Genomic DNA, 23,499 nt, shown 5'->3' with positions numbered 1-23,499 from the left:
GGGGACCGTGCATTGCTACCGCACCCCTAGAGCTACGTAGGTGGCTTTTCTCGCAAATGGTGTGCTTGCCATGCCCAGCTGCAGCTCTGCTGAGCGTGGGTGGAACTGCTGCCTCACAATGGCCTTCTAGAGGTTCTGTTTTAGCTGTTCTCTCTCCCGCTGGGCCCTGGCTGCACCATCTCTCACTGGCTCTCGCAGAGCACGTCATGCACTTAGCCTGGACTGAGACCTTTTCCTTAGCGAATTAACGACAGCTCAAAGCAGACTCTAGGACTTGCCACCGCCTCTTCTTGTTGGTGTCTGGATGAAACTAGGTTTCCAGACTTTCATTACTCCACCTAGCACATGGCCGCAGCGGGAAGTGAGCAGTAATCCCACAACACCTCTCGACGCAGCTATTAGCCTACGAGGTGCCACAGAACTCTAGTTTTTGAAGATACCGACAAGCTCTGCTACCCCTCTGGTACTCTACACAGGGGCATCAGCCTAGGGCACGAGGGGTGTACCTCTGATGGCTGCCAAAACGCTTAGCCTTGTCTGTAGGGGGCAGAACAGGTGGTGCTGGCGTTGGCCACTGTCTCTGCTCTGGTAAGGATTTGCTTTGCATCTCCAGACCATCGTATTTGAGGTGAATGCTCTCAGGTGTTGAGAAGGCCGGCATGCAAGCTTCCCCAGGGCTGCAAAGTGGGCAGAAGTAGCTGGGCTCAGCCTACTGGAAAGGTGACATTCCATTTTCAGGCAAGTCAGCCCCTCTCCGGCACAGGAGTAAAGTGTGGTGGAGCCAGTGAATGGGAAGTGGACGAGGAGGGGGAGGAAGAATCCACAACTGCACCTGCTTCTCCCCTTCCTCGACTTCTCTGATCAGTGTTCCATTCACCCTGCGCTTCTGTAGCTGAGGGTGTTCCCCGAGTGCGAGTGCGGGGTGCCCAGCCTGCGGCTCTTGAGCCGTTAACTGCAGCTCCTCCTCAGAGCTGCGCCCCGGGAGTGCCGTGCACCACTGCAGGCGCCCCAGTGCTTGGTGGGAGAAGGACATGGTGCCAGCAGCTCTGATGAGTTTCCAGCATCGCATTAGAGCCGGGGGTTGTGGTGTGCCCGGCTCTGGGGAAGGTGGCGTTGAGTCAACGGGAGGGAGGGAGAGGAGGGGCTGGCTCTGTGTGAGGGCATCGAGTTCGAGCGGGGGGGTGGGATTGGGTTAGAGAGGGGAGTGGGGGCTGCCTGGTTCTGGAGGAGGGCGGGGTTGGGCTAGAGCAGGGAGCTGGAGATGCCTGGCTCTGGGAGAGCAGGAGGACGTTAAGCCATGTATTAGTATTTATATTTACCTATGGATGGATAAAAATAAATATATAATACATGGCTCTTCATCCTAACTGGTTGGCCACCCCGTGCTAGTGGGTAAGCTGCAGTAAAGCCCCCAGCCCCTGTTCTGCTGCAGAGCCTGGCAGGGAAAGCCATGTGTAGAATCCTGTGGCGTCGTGCGGGTGGGGGATGGCTTTGTCCTGATGTGGTGATGTCTTTCGCGGTGCATGTCTGGGAGAGTTGCCAGGCCTGTAAGCACAAGGGCTGGTATAATTTGGTTCTGTGATGTTTCCTCCTTGTACACTAGTTGAGCTTAGGCCACACTTAGTTATTCCAGTCCTGGAGTCAACCAAAGTTGTTCACAGCATGGAGCTGCCTGGTGCCGCGAAAAGGATTCTGTGTGCCATTTGCTTGTTGACCCAGCGCAAGGCAAACCCATTGCCTTTGTATACACTTAAATGTTCAGCAAACTCTGAGGCACTCCTTGCTGGTCTGGGATACCTTCAGGTGGCCCTAGTCTTACTGTCACTAGCAACTTTCAATAGCCAAAGCTTCTTGGAACCCTTCATTCTCCCCTTTGTCAGGTTGTCCCTTCCTGCTGTGCTGTGTTTAATCAGCAAATCAACGATCCTGACGAGGAAAGCTAAAGCCAAGGGAGGTTCCAGAGACCGTGTGCATCTCTTGAGTGACGTGAATACCAGCTAGCAGCATACAGCACTAATCAGCTTTTCCAAAGGAAATGCCTAGAAAGATTTTATTTAGGTTTATGATTTTTTTTAATGTAGATGCTTATTTATAGTCCTGCTCCAGGGCAGTGTTGCCCTCCGAAGCCCCTGTGCATTAAGGTGCAGGCCTGGGAGGCCTCAAAAGGCAGAGGCGCACATAGCGGTGTCCTGCAGTAGCTCTGATGGGGGCTTGCTGTGTGTGGCAGGGGACTGTGCTGAGCCTTGTCTCTTTCTGATAACGGGTTTGGATCCTGCCTTTAAAGCTGTGGGACATGAACATGGGAGGGTAGTTTGGGGTTCAGGACTCTTCCACCTCCCAGACTCCATCTGAGGTGGGCAGAATGGCCTGGTGTGATTGTTGAAATGAAGGTTGAGATGAAAACTGAGTCCTCGCTCTGTTCCGTGGGCCTCTCCCTGCGTAGGGGAGCTTGTCAAGTCCAGATGCTGCACACCCAGCTGGCAGGGGCAGAAATAGCAGTATGAACAGTGAGAGACAGCTGAGGTGACTGACACACTGAACTCCCAGGATGAAAGCAGTATGCGGCTCTGCACACCCACACAGTGCCCCCGTGTCTGTATTGCTCTTAGCAATGTAGTGTCCTGCTGCCTCCCACCTGCAGAGAACGGCTCTTGCAGGCAACGGCTGCGGGGAATGGCTCTGGGAGCTCCCCGTTGCCAAAGCCTTTCACATGCCATGTGGCTACATGTGTGATGCCTGTACTCTGCACACTGCGGTACCCACAGGCATAGCGTAAAAGATGGGTTTCTTGGAGAGATCAGCTCACATGATACTCTGTCTGCATGGTGAGCCACTGCCACTCCTTGTCTCCTCTGCAGTGCCACCTTCTGTGGGAAAGCAGCAAGGCTGCTCCACTCCCTGTGTGGGACATGTCCTAAAGGGAAAACGGTCTGCAGAGAACAGTCTGGTGCTTGGCACTGTGCCTGCAGAAATGGGTGGCCCCAGCGGCTGAGTGGTGCACACGGTGCTGAGGTGGAAGGAGGGAACGCAGGTGTCTAGGAAGCCAAGATGGTGAACAGCTCCTTGCATAGGTGTGTTCATAGTGGTCTTGCAAAGGCTGTTGTCAGCATGTTTCATGGCATGTGGCCAGAAGGGGCTGTCTGCAGTCCTGAGTGCTGCATGCTGAAGCGCCAGAAGTGCCCAGAGGGAGGACTAGGATGCTTGCAGGCTATGTCAGTTCTCCTGGAAAGGAGGCTTTTCAGTCAGGCTCAGGAGATAGGACAGATCATGGGATCATCCTTTCCAGGACGGTACAGAGGGATTCTTATCTTCTCTAGACTATGGCCCCAGCCTCTTGCGCTCATGGTGGGATGCCTGCACCAGTGTGCTAATTGTCAGTCTGTTGCTCACAAGCAGGGTTTCCTTGTTGCTGGCATGTGCCCCTTGGCCCCCCAGGGCAGGCAGCACCAGTGGACAGATTTCTGCACCTGCCCCAGCTGTACTCTTGTTCACTTATTTCTCATGAAGAGTTTTTAAATTGCTGCTTTTTGTTTGCTCTCCTTAGTAGTGTGATTTTGAATATTACGGGCTCTTTGTTACCATCTGTGCTAGTGAGACTGCGTAGAATGTGCTAGACTAGGGGGAAAGTTTCACAAATAAAGATCTATAATCCTTTGCTCTGTCTCGTGCAGTTACTGGTGTCGCCTGTTGTGCTGGATTTCACCAACCAATACGCTCGTCCCTCACTATACGAGCACAATTGGTTCCCCTTCCTGCTTGTAGGCGAAAACTCATGGGGGACACTAAATAACCGTTAAAACACATGGAGACATCTCTGATTGGTTCCCAGTGCTCCTAACTCGGGGAGGGAGTGGCAGCGTCTGGTGCTGCTTTTGACTGGCAGCCATGCACTGTCCCCCTTTGCAGCTGAGACTGGCACAGGGACATTCGGATCAGTGTGAGTGGCCCCCGCAGCCAGCTGACAGCCAAGTATGCTCATCCCTCATTTATCGAGTACTTTACAGGATGCTGTGTGAGCTGCTCCCACTGACTGGGTATAAGCAAATGGTGCTGCTGGCTCCTGGGCAGACTTGGAGGGGTGCGCTAACTGAAGAGCTCATCTAGTGTGGAAACCATCCCAAAAGCAGATACCACTCACCAACCTTACGTTTTCTGATCAGATGGGGGGAAGCAGTCCATTTTTATTCTTGCTTCCCACCATAACTATATTCAGGACAGTAACAGAGAGGAAGCCGTGCTAGTCTATACACTATCAAAAACAAAAAAGCAGTCAAGTAGCACTTTAAAGACTAGCAAAATAATTTATTAGGTGAGCTTTCGTGGGACAGACCCACTTCTTCAGACTATAGCCAGACCAGAACAGACTCAATGTTTAAGGCACAGAGAACCAAAAACAGTAATCAAGGTGGACAAATCAGAAAAGAAATGATCAAGGTGAGCAAATCAGAGTAGAGGGGTAGAAGAGCAGGGAGGGGGGAGGTCAAGAATTAGATTAAGCCAAGTATGCACACAAGCCCCTATAATGACCCACAAAGTTCCCATCCCAGTTCAAACCGAATGTTAATGTGTCGAATTTGAATATAAAAGAAAGTTCGGCAGCCTCTCATTCAAGAGTGTTGTGAAAATTCCTCTTCAGTAACACGCAAACTCTTTAAGTCGCTAACAGAATGGCCCACTCCATTAAAATGCCAGCTAACAGGTTTGTGGATTAGGGGCATTTTTATGTCTGTTCTGTGCCCATTAACTCTTTGTCTGAGGGAGTTTTGAAGTCTGTCCAATATACAAAGCATCTGGGCATTGTTGGCACATGATGGCATATATGATGTTAGTTGAGGAACAGGAGAATGTGCCCATGATTCTGTGAATAACCTGGTTAGGTCCAGTGATGGTATCTCCAGAAAAGATGTGTGGACAAAGCTGGCAGTGGGCTTTGTTGCAAGGAACAACTTTTATTCACGACTTCACTCAGGTTGCTTGCAGCAGTGAAAGCAATTCCTAGAGTACCTAGCCCTAAGTGGACAAAGTAAAGGATTCCTAATCTTTGCCTTTTCTTTGCCAATTGCCCTTGTAGCTTCTGAAGTTGGCTGAGGTTAGCTAAGCACTAGAGGAGCAAATCCCTCTCTGCAGCATGTGCTCCCAGCACAGTCAGCAACAAGGGATGTGTTAGCGGAAGTGGTGTGAGCAAGCCCTGAGCAGTAATTCTTCTGCTCTACTGAGAGTTGTTAGGCCTCACCTGGAGTGTTGGACCCAGTTCTAGGTGCCATATTTCAGGAGTGGCCAGTTTCCAGACAGACAAACTGGAAGCTGCTTTGTGCTCTTGCTTTGCTAGCACGTTGGTGATACCCACTGGTGCCTAAAGCTCCTGCAGACCGTGTGTTTATCAGTTTGACTGCCTTCTCCAAGGCACTGCCTGCACATATCACTCGGGCATAGAATTCCTGCAGCTCACATGATTTGAACCTGAGAGATTTTGCATGTTGCAGGCAGGAGCGGGAGGGGTGTGCTAATTGCACACCTAAAACTAAACAATGGCTACCACCAATGTGCTAGTGAGGCAGGAGCACCGAGAAGCTCTAGCTGTTACTGGTGGCATGAAGGAACCAAGAGGGTGAGGGGTCAGCAGTGTCCTAATGCTGCACCATGTAGATGTTCGTACCAGCGGGTACTGCTAAGGGGAAAAGTCTGACAGTTGTACAGGTGCCATGCACACATGCTTATGGGCATGTACACGAGCAATTGCTAAAAACTTTTTCTTCTTAACCTCTGAGGACGGCAAGGAGCAAGGGAGGTTTAGGCTGGACATGAGGAAAAACTGCCCAACTGTGAGGGTGGTTAAGCACGGGCATAAACTGCCCAGGGAGGTGGTAGAATCTCCATCAGTGGAGATGAAGAGCAGGTTAGAGAAATATTTTATGGGGAATTCCTATGAAAACTTTCTTCAAAAAAAGTTTTTTTCAGTCAAAACCAACATATGCAGTAAACCCTCAAAACCTGCCATTTCAAGTTGCGCCTAACTCACCTTCTATGGGCCACCCACATCTACACTGTCCCAAGCTCTCTTTTGAAAGCAAGGGCCAGGAAACACCATGGGCAGGGTCATGTGGTGGATGAGCCCATCTGGGGCCGCAGCCAGCAGCTCCTTTAAAGGCCCCCAACACCCTCGTCCTGCACAGCACGAGGCCTGTGGAGCTGCCACAGCCCTGCAGACGCAGTCCTCACAGGGCTACTCATGCAGCAGCAGCAGCAGCAGCAGCTGGAGACCCTGCTGGCCAAAGCAGTGGCAGCTGCCCTGCATCTCCTGCTGGGGGTCACCCCCACCCCCAGGCACGGCTGTAGACACCCTGGACCCGCAGCTCCTCCAGCAGCCCCCCCAGGTGCTCTGCTGACTCCAAGGGGTGGGAGCACCTTGTCATGGGGGAGTGGGACAATGACAGATGGCTCTGGAATTTCCAGATGAGGGGGCAGAGCTTTCTGGATCTGTGCCAGTGGCTGTCCCCCCACCCTAAGACATCAGGCCGCTGCATGCCCTCCCCGTCAATAAAAGGGTTGTCCTAGCTGTCTGGAAGCTGGCCACTCCAGCCAGCTACCGTTCTGTGGGCTGGCAGTTTGGCAGGGACAAGACCGTAGTGGGGGGCTATCCTCATGGAGGTAAGGAAGCTTAGGCGTCACCTACCGGGGGGGAGGGGGAGCCTAGGGATGCAAGCCCATTGGGGAACAGGAGTGAGAAGTGGGGTCTGGGAGGGGCTGGGGTGGGGCCTGACCTAGCCCGCACACCCTCCTGGGTGTATATGCGCCCGCCCCCCCTCCATGCAGGTGCTGCGTGTGTTTGAATGCGATGGTCCTCCAGAGGGTGATCTGCATCAGGGACCTGGACACGGCCATCGCAGGTTTCACAGCGCTCAGGTTCCTGAATTGCTTTAGCGCCCTCGCCAGGACCTACGTCCCAATCTGTGCCCCCGAACACAGCGGGGGCCAATATATAAACAGAAAAGGACACGCTGGTGGACAGCAGGGGCTGCTTCCAGGACATTTACGTGGGCTGGCCTGGCTGCACCCATGATGTGCGGGGTCTTCAGGAACTCTGGGCTGTGCTGCCGTATGAAGGCAGGGACATACGTCCCACAGAGGGAGATCCTGCTCAGGGACACCACTGTGCCCCTGTGCATGGTAGTGGATGCCACCTCTCCCCTCCAGCACTGGCTCAGCTGGCCCTGTATGGGCCAACTCACCCCCAGCCAGGAGCGCTTCAACGCCCAGCTCAGCCACAGCTGCAGGGTGGTGGAGTGCACGTCTGGGCACCTGAAGGGCCACTGCCACTGTCTCCTGGCACAGCTGGCAGTGGGCCTCCTGAATGACCCCCAGGGTGGTGGGCTCCTGCTGCACCAGCATAATATCTCTGAGAGCAAGGGGGAGGCCTGTGTGCAGAGGTGGGCAGCTGAGTCTGGCCTGGGCTACCCACAGCCAGCCACCGCCCCAGCCACCAGGTCCACCAGGATGGGGGCTGTGTACGGGTGGCCCTGCACAAGCACTTTGCTCAGGGGGCTCCTAAGAGCACTGCTCCCTGCACACCCTGTCACCCCCACCCACACTGCCCCCCCACCCCCCAAGCACACAGCACTTGGGGACATGGGCAAAATAAACTCACTCTGCCCAACCAAAATGTGTTCTTATCGCCCAACCGTACACCGCCACCCTAGAGCTATGGACGTTGAGAAGAGGGCCATGGGTAGCCGTGTGTCTCTGTCTGTCTGTCTGTCTTGCTGCAGGGCAGGAGTGGAGGGCCTCGACCTACGCCATCCCTGGGATCTGTGTGCTCCCACCCCACCAAACCACCACCGGTTTGGGGTCCCCAGTGGGGCCAGGATGGGGCCAGGAGGGTGGGGAGGGAGGCTGGGTGGTCCACCTCAGCCTGGCAATCGGCCACAATGGGGGGGGTGGGGGGGAAGGGGGCTGGTGTCACCCACTTGCCATTACATCATTACTACTCTAGAGCGGTCCCAAGTCTGTCCTGCAAGGTGGGGCCGGGGGGGGGGGGGGGGCAATGGCTCAGCACCCCTTGTTGCTGGCCATAGGCAATGGCGCCCAGCAGCAAACCTGGGCACACACTTCTGTAACTCTTCAGCTCGTGCCTCCTGCCGCTAGCCCAGCTGTGTGCTTGAGGCTGGCACTGGGGCTGCTCACTGTGCCCCAGTTTCCCAAGCAGCGCCCCATGGCCTGCAGCCCAAATTGGGGTGCTGGGGCTTCTGTGTTACACTCTAGAAGAGCCCCTGGCTGTCAGCTGAGTGCACAGCCAAGGGCTCTGGCCTGCACTTGGCTACAAAAACAGCACTAGGCAGGCCCACAGCCCTGCAAGTGTGTGCGTCCACAATTCGGGGTGGAGATACACCATGGGCCTTACACGCTAGCATGAGCCAGCCCATGGGGTGTAATGCATGTACTTTCCTTTCCCTGCACAGCGCAGCAGCGAGTCACTGGCTGAAAGGTTGGTAGGACTGTTCTCCTGCTGCTTTGCTATACCTGCCCCCCCCCCACACCCACCCACCCAAACCCCCGCCCCCCCCCCCCGGCCTGCCTCCTGCCACTGGCGCCCAGCGCCTCCCCGCCACAGAACTTAATGGGGTTCCGAGAACAGACCTAGGGAAGACGGTGTCCTCTGCCACCATACCAGTCGGTGGAGTGGGTCCGGTTTAGTGAGGCAGATGTCAGCCTCTCCTGCCTGCAGCGAGCCAGCCGGGGCACACGGCCCATGTTCACAACCTGCCCTTACCTCCAACCAAGCCATGCAATTTGCACAGCCTAGTTTGGATCGGCTTCCAAATGGGCTGTGTTGGACTTTGGACCCATCCACACAACCTGGACCCCAAAACGCAGTTCAGAACACCAACCAGGCGCAGTTCCTCCACAAGGTCCTAGCTCGAGCCACCTCCAGTTAAACAGCGCCTAGTAGGGCGGCGGGGCACCACCTGCTGCCGAAGGGGCAGCAGCACTCAAGCGACATTACCAGCCATTCCCTTGCTTAGCGCTGGCCCCTTCTCAACCATGCAAAAATCCACCAGCTCCTGAAGGAGATGGCCGGCCGCACTTGGGCAAGGCCAGCAGAGCAGTGGCAGCCATGGCCAAGGCCTGCATGCTGTGCTCTCTTGCCCTATTGCAAAGCAAACAGGAAGGGCAGGGGATCACCACTGGGTGTGTGACAACGCAGGAGCAGACGTCAGGAATTGAAAGTGACTCTTAACTGACCCCTTCCTTTTAGTTAAAAAAGAGCTATGTTTGCCTTCACCGCTGCTAGGGGGGGGCCAGAAGCAGGACAGAAGGGGCTGCCTGTCTAATTAGTAGGCAATGTGTAGCCTAGAAAGCTTCCTGTGCAGCTCAGGTTAAATCCACAATTGCTGGTGCAGTGAGGGAATGGCCAGTTATTCTCACTGTTTTCATCTTCAGAAGAGAAGCCCCTGTACGCTTAGGGGAGGCCTTGAGCCCCATTTAAGCAGTGAATCATAACAGCGAGAAAGCCCTACTAGTCTATGTACTATCAAAACAAAAAAAGCAGTCAAGTAGCACTTTAACAAAATAATTTATTAAGTGATGTGGTTTTTGTGGGACAAGCCCATTTCTTCAGCCCATACCTGCTCTAGTATGGCCATGATCTGAGGAAGTGGGTCTGTCCCACAAAAGCTCATCACCTAATAAATTATTTTGTTGGTCTTTAACGTGCTCCGTGACTGCTTGTTTGTCTTAAGCAGTGAAGGTTGTCCCAGTCTTGTGTAACGCTATCAGTAGGACAACAGAAACATGGTGGAATGTTGTGTTCCCCCTGTCTATGGGGGAGCACCACTGGTCATGGGGCAGTAAGCAGAGCTGTTGCTCACCCCTGGCTGTAATGGTAATAAGGGAGTAATTATGCTACTATCATCAAGCTCTGAGATTTCATGCTGAATGAAAGACCAGGCCCAAGTCAGGCTAAGCTGAGTGTTGAGCATTCAACTCCTGCAAAGCCACTGAGCCCCGGGGAGGCACACAGCGGTTTGGTCTGGTAGCGGTAGCCCCAGGAGGGCAGAAAGGGAGTTGTGCATAATCTGTCCCTCCAGTGGCACAAAAAAGTTACTATTTGAATTGTTCAGCAAATGTCAAAATGCAGGTGGGGAGGACCCTGACCCATTCTATTCAATCTGAAATGCTCCACGGCGATGCCCTGCGTTATCAGCCACGGCGTCCACTCATAAACCGTGCAGCCCTTCTCACACCAGCAGCACCTCACCTCCGGCTGCCCATGGGCAAGGCTACCCTGTCTGACGTGAACAGGCGTTTGAACATGGGAGTCCTTCGCCCCCTCCCCCCTCAGTCTGCACTACCCTGCACGTACCGTGCTCTCCCCAGCCTCATGCCAGCATTAGGCAGAGCCAGCCCAACCCCCCTCCTCCCAGTTAAGAGGGAAGGGAGCACCTGCACTTTGTGGATCTAGTGCTTTGCGCTTCCGAAAGATGCTTGACACTGAAGAATTTCAGGGCAAATTGAAACATCAACATGAGACCAGCCCTAGTGGGTCAGACCAAACCCTGGTCAGTCTCGGGCGGGGGGGGCAACCCGCAGCTCTTGGAGCAAAGAAATATGGCTCCTGCCAGGAGTCCTTCTCACAGCTCTGCGCACACCCCCCTTACTTGGAGGGGGCAGCACATGGCACTGGTGGATCCAGTGAGTCACCAGCAGTGGATTAGGATGGATGGGAGGCTGGGGGTGCTTGGAGGGGATCGAGTGCTCAGCCCTGGACCGCATACGCCAGGGCAAGTACAGCCTGGATTTCTATCCCTTGCTGCAGAGGCCCCAGCCCCCTTCGCCTTGGGGGCAGCTACTCAACTAGCGCTGATGCTTCTGGGACGCTCAGTTTTTCCACTTCACTCAAAACTGTTTGGCACATTAGACATGTTTGCAAATCCCTTCAGGTTAACACCCACTGCTCTTTTTCAGCAAATGGGCTGCCAGAAAGCCACCCAGCCCTGGCTCTAGCTCCATTCCACAGGGAAAGTCCAGCAGCTGCTGCTTGTTTCACCGTACCCTGCTTGTTGGGCCCTGAGTGCAGCTCAGCTACATAGGGAAGGAGGAGCTGCTTTGGCAGCCTTGGCCCTGTCTTTTCAAGAGCTATTTCGCAAGGGCCAGGAGGCTTGTGCTTGGACTGAACACTGGCCAGTTGCCCACCCACCTTCTCTGGCTGCCAGGTAGTTGGTCAAAGGGAGGTTGGTACCTGCTGCTCCCACCCAAAGGCAGGATTGCACCTTTCTTGCAGTGAAGCCCCCAAGGTGGATTTAACTCTTTCCATGGGTGAGTCAGATGCTCTGGGCGTGCTGAGCAGCAGTGCAAGTTGCCTAAGCCATTTTGGACAGCAAGGGAACAAGTGCTGCAGCAGGAGAAAGGTGTCCTGGGGACAGGTCATCAGCTCTTATTGCCATAGAGTCAAAGGGGTAGCCGAGGGGAGAGACAGGCACACACCCTGCCCTGACCAGCCCCGGAGCCCACAAGCAACACAGGAGCTCAGGTGAAGCCCACAGTCCTCACCTGCTGTCAGGAGCCCCTGCACCAGCTGCCCCCCTGCTGCCAGCACAGCACAGCCCTGCCTGCAGAGAGGACGAACCCCAGCAAACTCGGGACTTGCTGTGAGACCCGAGTGAACTCACCAACCGGGGCCAGCGACGCCCCTTCCCCTGAAGAGGAATGAGCCAGCTGCAGGTTGTGCCAAACAGTTTTATTTTAGCAAAAAACAGGCGCGTCCACACGGGTCACGCTACATGTCTGCGGTAAAGAGGCTGACTTGCTGGCCCCGCCTAGTGCATGGAGTCTGGAGGGGCCAGTCCCAGACAGCTCTTTGGAAAAGGGGTGTCTCTGCATAGCCCTCACCAGCAACCCCCTGTAGAGCCCAGCCAGGCACAGAGCCCAGGCTGGGGCCCAGCATAGCCTGCACTTGTCCAGCCTGAGCAGCTTGATCCTCTCCTCTGTCCCCCTGGGCTCCAACAGAGCTCCAGCACGTGGATCCAGCCCATGGCCAAGAGGAGGAGGTGCTGGCCCGGCCCAGCCCGGCCAGTCCAGAGCTGCTCCAGCCCTAGAGGGGCCATCCCCACAGGTCACAGGCCCTTATGGAGGTAGTTCCAATTGAGCTGGCAATACAGCTAGGTGACACATCCCAAGGCTACAGCATCTCTGGCCAGGACACAGCTCCTGCCTGGCTACAGGCACCTCCCTGTAATCTTTGGAGGAAGGGCAGCTCAGCAGGAGCGCCCAGCTCTGCAGAAGGGAACACTCCTCTCAGCTGCCTCCGGGGACCAGAGTCCGGCCTTGGGACAGGCGCTGAGCTCTGCGCTTGCAGCAGCGTGGGCTGGAGGGCTATTCGGTGTAGTGCTGCTGGGGCTGGCACGGGGCCAGGCCTGGCCAGCAGCATAGTAGAAGCCAGTCTCCTCCTACAGCTGGGCTGGGGAGGGGAAGGGTCAGCTCATCTCTGCACCTGGTGTAACCAGTGCTCCTTCAGCTCCCAGAGGTGTCAGCCACCTACCAGTAGGAATACTCCCCAGCTGGTTTCATGAATGGGCCGCTGGGCACTGCTGCAGGGAGGGGCTCTGTGTGTGAAGGGGCTTCACTGGCTGATTAGAGACTTCTTGAAGCAGCTCCTCTCAAAGGGACATGCCTACTCCATGCCCACCCAGCCTCGTCTTCTGGAGTCAGTTGTGGACAGGCTTATGGCTCCAGCTTCACACCAACATCACAGCAGCATGGAGGTGCATCACAGCTTGGTAATTGCACATAACAAGGCCGTTCCTCGTGCCCCACAGGAACAGCCTGATCAAGAACTTGTGAGATCCCCTGCTGTCAGTCCCAGCCTGAAGTTCCAAGAGGCCCTGGAAAGCATGCATGCCTGCACCACGCTGCCACAGCCCAGGCACGTCGGCTCTCTAGGAGATCATGTACTGGGTAATAGCGCGCAGTGCGTAAAGGAGCTCAGCCTGCATCCTGGCTTCCAAGATGAGAAGGTTCACGTGGACCTGAAGGAGCAAGAACAGAGGGTCTGACACGTCTGGGGGCAGACCAGGGCATGCAGCCTGTCGCACCCCTACTGCTCTTATGTGAAGCGTGGAAGAGGTGGTTCACAGCACTAGAGAATGGCGACTGCTGCAGGGTCCTGAGCTACCGGCCCCGGAGAAGCTGCAAGAGGGAGGAATAATCGAGTAGATCCAGACCAAACCCTTTATGGGCTTCACAGCCCTGCAGAATCTACTGTTCCCGGAGGTTTCATGTGAGCACAAGTTCCCTTGTTCAGCCAGGTGTGGAGGCTGTGGCACCCAGGGCCTTGTCTGTCCATCTCCAGGGGAGGCTCCAACTCCAGTGGGAGAGCAGCTTCTCCTCCTACGTGCCTTGCAAGCAAGGCTGGTGTGGAGGACGGTTCAGCCCTTTGAGGCAGACATGGACCAAGGCTTTGCTTCTCCTGGGTTACTGCAGCTGTTCAGCACGGAGCAGCTCTGTAGATTTGGGGCCCAGGAGTGCATGCAGTGCTGTTGGTGACAAGGCCTCGAGGCATCTCACTCCCTGATGCCCAGGCTTCCTGTCACCTAATGCCTCACTGACATCCAACCTATCTGGAAGATGCCCCCCAAGGCTAGGGCACAGAAGTAGCTGAAGTGCTTCCATCGCTCAGGCCAAGCTCCTCTCCTGCATGGATCACACAGGTCTCGCCAGCAATGACCCTACACAGGCCTTGCCCTGAGGCCCATTCCCTTCTCGCCCGTAGGGCTGGGATCCCCGATGCCCAGTTCCACAAGTACCCAAGTACTTGGGAACCTCCCCAAGACCTCATAGCTTTGAAGGACAGGTCTTGTGCCTGAGGCTCTGGTCCCCTCCCACCATTGGGCCCAGCCCAACAGCAACACAAGCTGGCTCTAAAGACTGTCCAGATAGACAGTCAGGAGCTCTCAGATGCACCTTGTTCTCCGGCAAGCCCCGTACCTTTTCACTGTGCCTGAACTGCTTCCAGAACCGACTGAACATTTCTGGGTTCATCTTCTCTGGGTAACAAGTCACAGTTTTAATGTAAATTTTCAGCATCCGCTCCAGAAAGTGATTCACTTCTGCGTAGTCACAGTCGTCGTACCTGCAGGAAGAGGTCAAGGGCAGCATCAGAACCAGCTTCCACACGGTCAGGAGAGCAGCCAGAGGAGCTGGAGTGGTCGCTTGCCTGGGGGCCCCTGCTGGTCACTGGAGCCACTGGGCTGATATACCGGAGTGGCAGCACCTGACACCTGGATTCGGGGGCAATAGAAGCTCCCTAAAAGTGCAGGGGGGAGGGAGCGCAGCCCCTACAGGTGCCCAAAATATGGCCCCACCCACATGCCAGCCTGTCCCCGAGTCAGGCCCACCAATGCTGGGGAGGACAAAGAGGGCACCTGCCGCCACAGCAGTGGCCAGAGCCCTGGGGCACAATCCACATGGCACTAGGGCTTGCCAGGCGGAGGTGCACTGCAGCCTGCTCTGGGCAGTGCCAAGGGTGGGCTGACCTAGTTCCACCCCTTCCAGAGTGTGGGCCTGTCCCCCCACCCCTGCCACACCTTGCTCAGGGCCTGGCAGAGCTGTCAGCCCCTCTGCCCTGAGCTCCCTCCCACAGCCGTTCCTCTCACCTGCTCACCAGTAAAGTAGGAGGGAGCTCCCCAACATGACCTCAGGTATGGCTTAACCTGAGCCACTCCCCACAGAGACCCTGAGAAGGCAGCTGTCACCCCAAAGCTCAGCCAGGGCGAAGGCTCCTGTCACCTAACGCCTCACTGACACCCAACCCATCTGGAAGATGCCCAAGGCTAGGGCACAGAAGTAGCTGAAGTGCTTCCATCGCTCAGGCCAAGTTCCTCTCCTGCATGGATCACACAGGTCTCGCCAGCAATGACCCTACACAGGCCTTGCCCCGAGGCCCATTCCCTTCTCGCCCGTAGGGCTGGGATACCTGATTCCAAACATGCAGTGGATGTAGTTCCAGATGCCCCGTTTGAAAACAGAAGGTTCACAGCCTTGCCGCTTGGCCATGGCGTTGCCCTGGAGCCCATCAATCGTACGGAACTTCTCATCCAGGAGGAAGCCGATGTCTGAGTAGAGTCTGTTCACCAGTGAGAATCCATGGTCCTCCCAGGAGTAATCCTGCCCAACAGAGCAAGGTGCCGTCACCGCTGGAGGAACCACTGGGGCAGGCCCCGTGAACGGAACAGTGGAGAAGCCACTGAGGCAGAGAGCTGGGTGGGGTCCACCATGTATTAGGTCTCTGAGAGGGCAGGCTGGAACCAGAACAGCCAGAGGCTTCCTGCTCTGCCAGCAGCCAAACCCTGCCCAGTTCCACCTGCTGCCAGCGGGGCTGTCCAGGCGCAAGAGGATGGCTGAGCCTGCTGGTGGAACTTTGGCCAAAAAGCTGTCGCTGAACAGAATCTGGCTTCCTTCCGCAGAGCTGTGCTGGATCTGCGCCAGCAAAATTCTCCATTGTCCCCACAGTCAGCAGCACCGACTCACCTTCCTCCACCCCCTGCTCCCTGTGGGATGCGGCACCGCTTCAGTCCCTTTTCCGAGTGACAACAGCGGGACGAGGGCTGGCAAAGCCCTCTCACTCCGCTTTGCGTCGCTTCCTGCTGCTTTAGAATAGGGCAGGAGAGCCCAGAGCAGTTGCATGGCATCCTCTCACGCACCTGCTGGCGCGCAGCAATGCTCTGGGGCCCAGCATCTGCACCTGCCCTCTAGGGTCACCCCCCCAGAATGAGAACAAGACACTCACCTGAACTCTGAATATTGGGGTCTGATCTTCATCTCGCCTAGCAAAGTCCTGGTATCCGAAGTCGGGGTCCTGCACATAGCAGGAGAGATCTGTGGCTCTGACCATTTCCCCTGCAAAGTCTGAGGAAAAAAAGAGCACCCCCCCCCGGGGGAGGTTAGAACGGATCTGCCACAAGTTTACGTTGCTTGTCTGCAGCATCCAGCAGCAAAAGGCACATCTCCCTCCAGAGATCACTGCTGGCACAGGGGATTCCCCACCTCACACAGCATCACTGGCTCTGCAAGCTCACAGGGCAGGCAGGAGTTCATCCCAGCCATGTGCTCTGGCGCCTCTTCCAGGTGCGTTCCAGCCAGGCTGAACCTTCTCCCCAGGCAGAAGTGATTCTTGCAACAGTCCTGGGCTTTCTTCACTTTTGAAATAGACCAGATGGCACTTCCTTCCCCTCCCCTAGGGGCGCAGAGGCCTCTCTAGCACCCTGACTTCTCAGGTTCCCCACACCCCACCTGTCATTTCCTTGCTACTCCTGGCCTCTAGAGCCCTGGCAAACACCAGCCTTCCCCAGCGATGTGGATTAACCTGTGTTAAGGGCACTAACCCCCAAGTCCATGCTCCTGTGGCCCCCACAAGATACTCCACAGAGCATGGAGCTTGAAGGTAATTCTTTGTGGTACATATTTTAGTCCTACAAACTGAGGAGCATCCTAGGTGGCACCTACAGCCTCAGGCCTGAACCGGGGACATGCCCTTCTGGAAGAGGCCTCTGGGTGCCAGATCTCCAGCTGCCCCTTGGACTACCTTCCTCTTGGTCGCACGGGGGTGGTCTTGTTTCCTCTAGGTCCTCAGTCTCCAGGCGAGTCCTCTGGATACATTCCCGCAGTGACTCCAGCTCCATGCAGGCATCCAGAGACTGGGAAAACCACACACACTGGTTAGCTGGCCAGCTGGCAGCCCACCCTTGTTTTGCTGGGAGTGTGACACCACCACACCCCTTTGTGGCTCACCTGCTTGCGGTTGACGTGCAGTAGCTCCAGATTATAGGTGTTCCCACTGGCGGGGTCACAGAAACACTGGTTCCCTAGCAGCATTGGCTTCAGCGTGCTCCTGCCATCCCGCCACTCCTGCTCACAGCCACAGCCAAAGACAAAGCTGGCAAGGGCATGGTAATGTGCCACCAAGACAACTGCATGGACCAGCTCTGCCAGGGACCAGCCCTGCTCGCTGATCTTCAGCAGCTTCTGCAGGCAAGCAACCAGGCTGAATTACTGCCCATCCCACCTGTTGGCCCAGATCCCTTCCCTCTCCATGCCAGAGCACCCCTTGAAGAACTCTACAAGGGCTCCATGTGAGACAGGAGGAGCAGACCACTTTCAGCCCCATGCTCCCTTAGTATTCCAGTCTCTCTCCCCGCTCCCGTGCCCAGACTCCTCACATCCACACCCCACGTACAGCTACCTCTATGTGCTCCTTGCTGATGAGCCATGGCCGATGGGCCAGCATCTTGTTGATCTCATTCAGATTGCGGAGTTTGGGAGGGATGAAGTCCAGGCCCTGCAGCCACTGGGGATCTCCACCTGCTCGCAGGAACTGCAGCATGTGTACATTCACCAGGTACCAGCACTGGTGCCGAGCAGCTGCCTGCAAGAGTGACCACTCTAGCAGCCTCTCCAGAGGACAGCACAATAGGCAGCAGGCACCCTCTCCCCGCTGCCCACGGCCTAGCAGCCTGTCATGAACCAGCACAGGCAGCACGCTGAGGACTCCAGTTGGGCATGAAGTTCAAGGCCAGCCACCCACCCACCCAGTGGCAGGTGTTGGAGCTGGGCTGGGGCCAAGCTCCTGCAGAGGGACACCGACACTGAACTGACTGGGGACCTTCTGCAGGGAGAAGTGGCCCAGGCTTTGGCAGCACTAGCTAATGGAAAGTATCAGAGGGGTAGCCGTGTTAGTCTGGATCTGTAACAGCAACGAAGGGTCCTGTGGCACCTTATAGACTAACAGAAAAGTTTAGAGCATGAGCTTTCGTGAGTTAACTCACTTCTTCAGATGCTGGTCCTGGAAATCTGCAAGGCCAGGTATAAATAGGCCAGAGCAAGGCTGGGGATAACGAGGTTAGCTCAGGCAGGCAGGCTGAGTTGTATTGTCATCAGTAGATCTGGAGGTGTGAACTCCAAGAGAGGGGAAGCTGCTTTTGTATTTAGCCAGCCATTCACAGTCTTTGTTTAATTCCAACCCCTCCGACAGAGACAAACACCTACAGGATCTGCACCAAGCATTCTTGAGACTGCAATACCCACCTGAGGAAGTGAGAAAACAAATCAACAGAGCCAGACGTGTGCCACAAAGCCTCCTACTACAGGACAAGCCCAAGAGAGAAACCAACAGAACACCACTAGCCATCACCTACAGTCCTCAGCTAAAACCTCTACAGCGCATCATCAGGGATCTGCAACCCATCCTGGACAATGATCCCCCACTTTCACAGGCCTTAGGAGGCAGACCTATCATTGCTCACAGACAACCTGCCAACCTAAAACAAATCCTAACAAGCAACTATACACCGCGCCACAGTCACTATCTCAGTAACCCATCCATGCAACAAACCTCGTTGCCAGCTCTGCCCACATATACACACCAGCAACATCATTACAGGACCTAACCGGATCAGCCACACCATCGTGGGCTCATTCAGCTGCACATCTACCAATGTAATTTATGCCATCATGTGCCAGCAATGCCCCTCTGCCATATACATCGGACAAACTGGACAGTCTCTACGTAAAAGAATAAATGCACACAAATCAGACATCAGAAATGGCAATATACAAAAACCCATAGGAGAGCACTTCAATCTCCCAGGACACACAGTAGCAGATTTAAAAGTAGCTATCCTGCAGCAAAGAAATTTCAAGAACAGACTCCAAAGAGAAATTGCTGAGCTACAATTCATCTGCAAATTCAATACCCTCAGCTCAGGATTAAACAAAGACTGTGTATGGCTGGCTAAATACAAAAGCAGCTTCCCCTCTCTTGGAGTTCACACCTCCAGATCTACTGATGACAATACAACTCAGCCTGCCTGACTGAGCTAACCTTGTTATCCCCAGCCTTGCTCTGGCCTATTTATACCTGGCCTTGCAGATTTCCAGGACCAGCATCTGAAGAAGTGAGTTAACTCACGAAAGCTCATGCTCTAAACTTTTCTGTTAGTCTATAAGGTGCCACAGGACCCTTCGTTGCTGCTAGCTAATGGAAGGCACAGTTGAGCTTTGCCCCCTCCATGGAGGGAGAGGAGCCACCAGACACGGGGCACCAGCCAAGCTAAGCACTGAGTGCCAGCAAGCTCCTGCCAGGCCCTTGAAGCCGTTGCCCTACGGCCCAGGAGGCGGCCTGCATGTCAGCTGCCTTCCAAGAGGGGAGGGCTCAGCACGTACCATGATGGCAACGTAGTGTCTGCAGTCAAACGGCAACGGGCCGTCCACGTGAAGCAGGTAGTGCTGCGTCTTGAGGAAGCTCTCCAGGTACTGTGGGTGGTAGCTCATCTGTTGGGTCACCACCTCCAGGTGCCCCCGGCTGGCCAGGGCATTCATGAACAGGAGCCGCACTCGCTCAGTGTCACTGCTGGTCATCTGCACCGCCTGAGGGAGGCAGAGCCCTGTCAGCGCAGGATCACTCCTGCAGGAGCTGGCTTCAACTCAGCAACTTGGAGTCTGCTGAGAGTGAGATGGGCTGCACTGGTGCTGGCCCCAGGATCACAGCAGCTGGCCTCAAACGAGCCCCTGGCTAAGAGAGCGAAGCAGAAAATGCCAAAGGGGAAGCTGAGGTGTCCTGTGTTTTGGGCCTAGGTTTGCCCTAGACTGTTCTCTGACCCCAGCTGCCCAAAGCAGAAGCCAGAATCATGGACAGTGTGTTGCTGGAGATCACTATGCAGAGGATGGGGTTCCAAGCAAGGCTGCAAGAGGAGGCCCCTATTGGCGCAAAACAGGGAGCTTGTGAAATGGGCAAGACTTTACCCTCGAGTTAAGCTGGAACCTGCCCAAGTCACATCCAGCTCATGCATGAAGCTGTCTCCCCACAGGAAGGGCTGAAAGCCCAAGCGCCTGGGGCTCAGCTGAAGCTCTGGAGAACAGGAGTAACCCCGTGTCTGTCTGGGGGGTTGGAACAAGAGGGGCTTCTCCATCTCCATTTAGCCTGGTCTGCTCCCAGACCTCTCAATTCCTTGCATGTGCCCCCAGGCCTGTCTGGCTGTCTAGACACAGCTCGTGCCTCAGGGTCTCTCTCCATCAGTCCATAGAAACCCCTGGGGAGCCAACAGCCCCTCCCAAGAGCAATGACTCTGCTCCTCTGAGAGGCCGGAGGTTGGGTATCCAGTCACCGAATGCTGGCAGGAGGCCCACCTCTCTCTAAGCAGCAAGTTGAGAATACAGGGCCGTCTCCCAGAGTTCCCCCTCCTGCAGAGGAGCATGGCCTCGGGCAGTCTGCAGAGACGCCAGTGCCCAGCGAGGAGTCTAGCTGCATTGGTGATGGTCAGGGACTGCTGGGCAATGCACATGCCTCAGACAGCAAATGCTGCTGATCTGGGTTTGTTCCTTATGCGCTTTGAGCACAGCCTCTGGGCACCTTGGCCATTCACCCCAACAAGCAAGAGCATGACTACTTCACTTGCACTGCCGGAGTCTGATGCCAGGCAGGGCCTCTCCCCTTGTTCAGCTAGGAGCGAATTGCCCTTCCTCCCATCACCCCTTTCTACAAGCCCCTGGACCACACAGGCCACCAGAACCAGGTGGGCCAGCCAGTTCAGGAGGAAGCCGATCCTCCCGCAAGGCCTGCCTGAGACCTGGCTATCACCACGTCTGCCAACTGGGCAAGAGGTCAATACAGAGACGTTTCTCTCCCCAGCCCCTCCCTCAAAACTGTGAGCTCACACGCCCTCAGCATGGCACTGCACCAGCGCTCCAGCCCCAGTAAGGCTGCTGCAGGCCTTTGGGTTAATCGCCAGCCAGGAGGTGAAGCCTCAGGAAAGCCAACAGGTGCCCATGGTCCTTACAAGGGCCACACAAGATCAGAGCAGGTGCAGTGCAGCCGGCAGAAAGCAAGAGGGAGAGTAAGTGCTAGATAAGGAAAGCAGACCCTGGCCTGCCTTCCTCCCCACTCCTGCGTCCCTCTGCTCCACACGTGTGCATTGTCATGGAAGTACAGATTTGTTCCCTTCCACCTACGGAGCGGCATGCCAGCCAAGGGAAGGGCCAACCAGTGCAGGCTGGTCAGCCCTGTCTCCAGCTTGTACGGGGGTCAGGGCCCCACGCAGGAATCCAGGCAGCTGCAAAGCAGGAGCACAAGCTTTTTAGGTACAGTAGGTGGATACTGGCCTACACGGGGGCAGGTGTGGCGGCTCCGGGGGGGCTCCCCTGGCCCCGGTGTGCAGGGGCAGGTGTGGCAGCTCCGGGGGGCTCCCCTGGCCCCGGTGTGCGGGGGCAGGTGTGGCGGCTCCGGGGGGCTCCCCTGGCCCCGGTGTGCAGGGGCAGGTGTGGCGGCTCCGGGGGGCTCCCCTGGCCCCGGTGTGCGGGGGCAGGTGTGGCGGCTCCGGGGGGCTCCCCTGGCCCCGGTGTGCGGGGGCAGGTGTGGCGGCTCCGGGGGGCTCCCCTGTGCCATCTAGTCCAGGGCCCTGCAGAAAGGTTAGTTCCGCCGGATGAGCATCTTATTCTGCTTTCTCGCTGCACTTTTTCAAGGCCGGGCTGGGCAGGGTCCTGCCTGGGATGACTTAGCTGGGTAGATCCCGCTTGCAGCGGGGGGCTGGACCAGATGACCGCCTGAGGCCCCTTCCAGCCCTGTGACTCTCGCTGCCCTCACCCTGTAGCTGGGGCTGCCAGGAGCAGCGGCTCTCCAGGCACAAACCGGCCCCGCTCTCCTGCCCGCCCGCCCGGCGCGGCTCTTTGGGGCGCCCCGGGAGGGGATGGAGCACTGAGGCCCGCGTGGCGGTGGCAGCCCCGAGGCTAGTCCGGGGCCCTGCGCTGTCACCGCTGAGTTCTGCCCTGACCGCCCCTGTCTGTGCCCAGCACGGGCCGAGGCACCCGGGCCCGGCCGGCGCAGCCGCAGCGCCCCTGGCGGGCGGCCGGGGTAGCGCGGGAGAGACGGAGAAAAACAACTTTGATTGGCACTGATGGGACCAGCATCCGCATCCCGGGACAAAGCCGGCCCGGCTCCCCCCACCTCTCCCGGGACAGGCCCGCTAAGCAGCGGGGACCCCGACCGGGGACGGAAAGTCACCCGCCTCTCGCCTGCCCCACACTCTGAGGGGGGCGCGGGTGCCGGGTCGGGGCTCACCTGGCCGCGTAGCCGCTGGCACTGGTTCCCGCACGGGGGCTCCGTGCTCGGCGGACACAGGATCATGGCTCGCAGCCCCAGCCCCAGCCCCGGCCCCGGCCCCTCTGCCCCCGCCCGGCACGCCGCAAACCGGAGCGCGGCTCGCAGCTGGAAGGCGAAGAGGGCGGGCCGGGCTTGCAGCACTGACCAATCACTGTGGAGATGGGCGGGGACCGCCGCAACTTTTCAGCCAATCCGAGCCAAGGGGCTGGAGTTCGGCCGGTGGAGGCGGTGGCTTGCCGGAGCACGTGGAGGAGAGTGGAAAGTTACCTGTCTGTCAAGGGAGGTGGGCCCGCCCACTCCCGTGGAAAGGGGCGGGGCTTAGGACCTGACACGGGTTCCGGCTGCTTCCCCTGCAGCTGCACCCGGGCCGGGGCGAGCAGCCAAGCGGGGAGCCGGCGGGGGAACCGCCCAGCGAGGCTGCGTGCACGTTCTAGGCTGGCTCGGGGGGTGCAAGGGACAAGGGTCCGGCCTGGCTCCTTCCACCACTTCTCTCCTGGCAGGGGGTCAAGTTCAATCTCCTTTCTTGTCTTTCCGGCGCATTCTCCTTGCCCCGTCTTGACCTGTCCCTTCGGCATTGCTCATTCCCTGCCCTGCTCCCACCCTGCAAAGGCTGAGCTCAGAGCCCTGGCAGCACAGGAGAGATGCTTGGGCGGCAGCCTGCTTGCATGGGCTGTGCTTACAGCTCACTGCTCTAGTGGTCATGCTTGGGGAAAGGCGAGTGCCTTTCCTGGAGCCATTTGAAGACATGGTTGGGAGTTTGCAGTGTCGAAGGGTGGAAGTAGCTAGATCTGTGTTGCTGTCCCACTGTTATGGGTCTTCTCTGCCCCACAGACTGAGGGCCCGGCCCCTACAGAGAGAAGCACCTCACTAGCAGAGGCTGACCCAAAAGATGGAGCCTCCGAGCACTTGGTTAGAAAGATAAATAGCTTCTGCCCTGCCCATGGCAGCTGGTTGCAAGGAGCGAGGCTTATCGGCAGGGCCTTGCCAAGGCCCTTCCCAGCGAGACCCTTGCTGCCCCTTTCTGTTACTGCCCCTGGCTGGTGGTGGGTGTCTTTTCAAGTCCTTACACTAATCAGCTTTAATAAGATAAATTACTAAGCAGGCCTTAGTAAGCATGCTTCAAAGGTGGCAAACCCCCGCAGCTGAGTGAAAATGTTGTGGCTTTAGGCTTGGAACTCCTGGAGGGTTGTGCGTTGAGCTCAGAATGGGCTCAGGCTGTAGGTGTGTCTCTAGCAGCTATCAGAGGACTTTGGAGGGGGCCAGTCGATAAACAAACTGTTTTTCCTCTGTGAAATGGGGACTCCACAGCAGCCTGTGGGCTTCTTGGCTAATGCTCATCAAGGACTCTGGATGTC

The 23,499-nt window shown here is 56.7% G+C and overlaps 1 protein-coding gene across 2 annotated transcripts; it reads right to left on the bottom strand.

Moving 5' to 3' along the window:
• Positions 1-11,719: 11,719 nt before the first annotated feature.
• LOC142020000 (sestrin-3-like) lies at positions 11,720-22,205 on the bottom strand. Of its 2 annotated transcripts, none has more exons than XM_075007500.1 (9): positions 22,103-22,205; positions 19,213-19,416; positions 17,234-17,416; positions 16,783-17,016; positions 16,577-16,688; positions 15,782-15,900; positions 14,969-15,159; positions 13,981-14,125; positions 11,720-13,022 (listed from the first exon to the last, which is right to left on the bottom strand). In XM_075007500.1, the coding sequence occupies exons 1-9, from the start codon at positions 22,166-22,168 to the stop codon at positions 12,933-12,935; spliced, it is 1,344 nt and encodes a 447-aa protein (XP_074863601.1). In that variant the 5' UTR covers positions 22,169-22,205; the 3' UTR covers positions 11,720-12,932. The 2 variants fall into 2 exon arrangements, with proteins under 2 accessions (XP_074863601.1, XP_074863602.1); XM_075007501.1 differs by lacking the exon at positions 22,103-22,205 and adding an exon at positions 21,148-21,274.
• Between the last annotated feature and the right edge of the window lie 1,294 nt (positions 22,206-23,499).

This window comes from Carettochelys insculpta, chromosome 13, assembly GCF_033958435.1.
Source record: "Carettochelys insculpta isolate YL-2023 chromosome 13, ASM3395843v1, whole genome shotgun sequence".
NCBI classification, from domain to species: Eukaryota; Metazoa; Chordata; order Testudines; family Carettochelyidae; genus Carettochelys; species Carettochelys insculpta.
The sequence above is the reverse complement of the archived record's forward strand: the minus strand, read 5'-3'. Positions and strand labels throughout refer to the sequence as shown.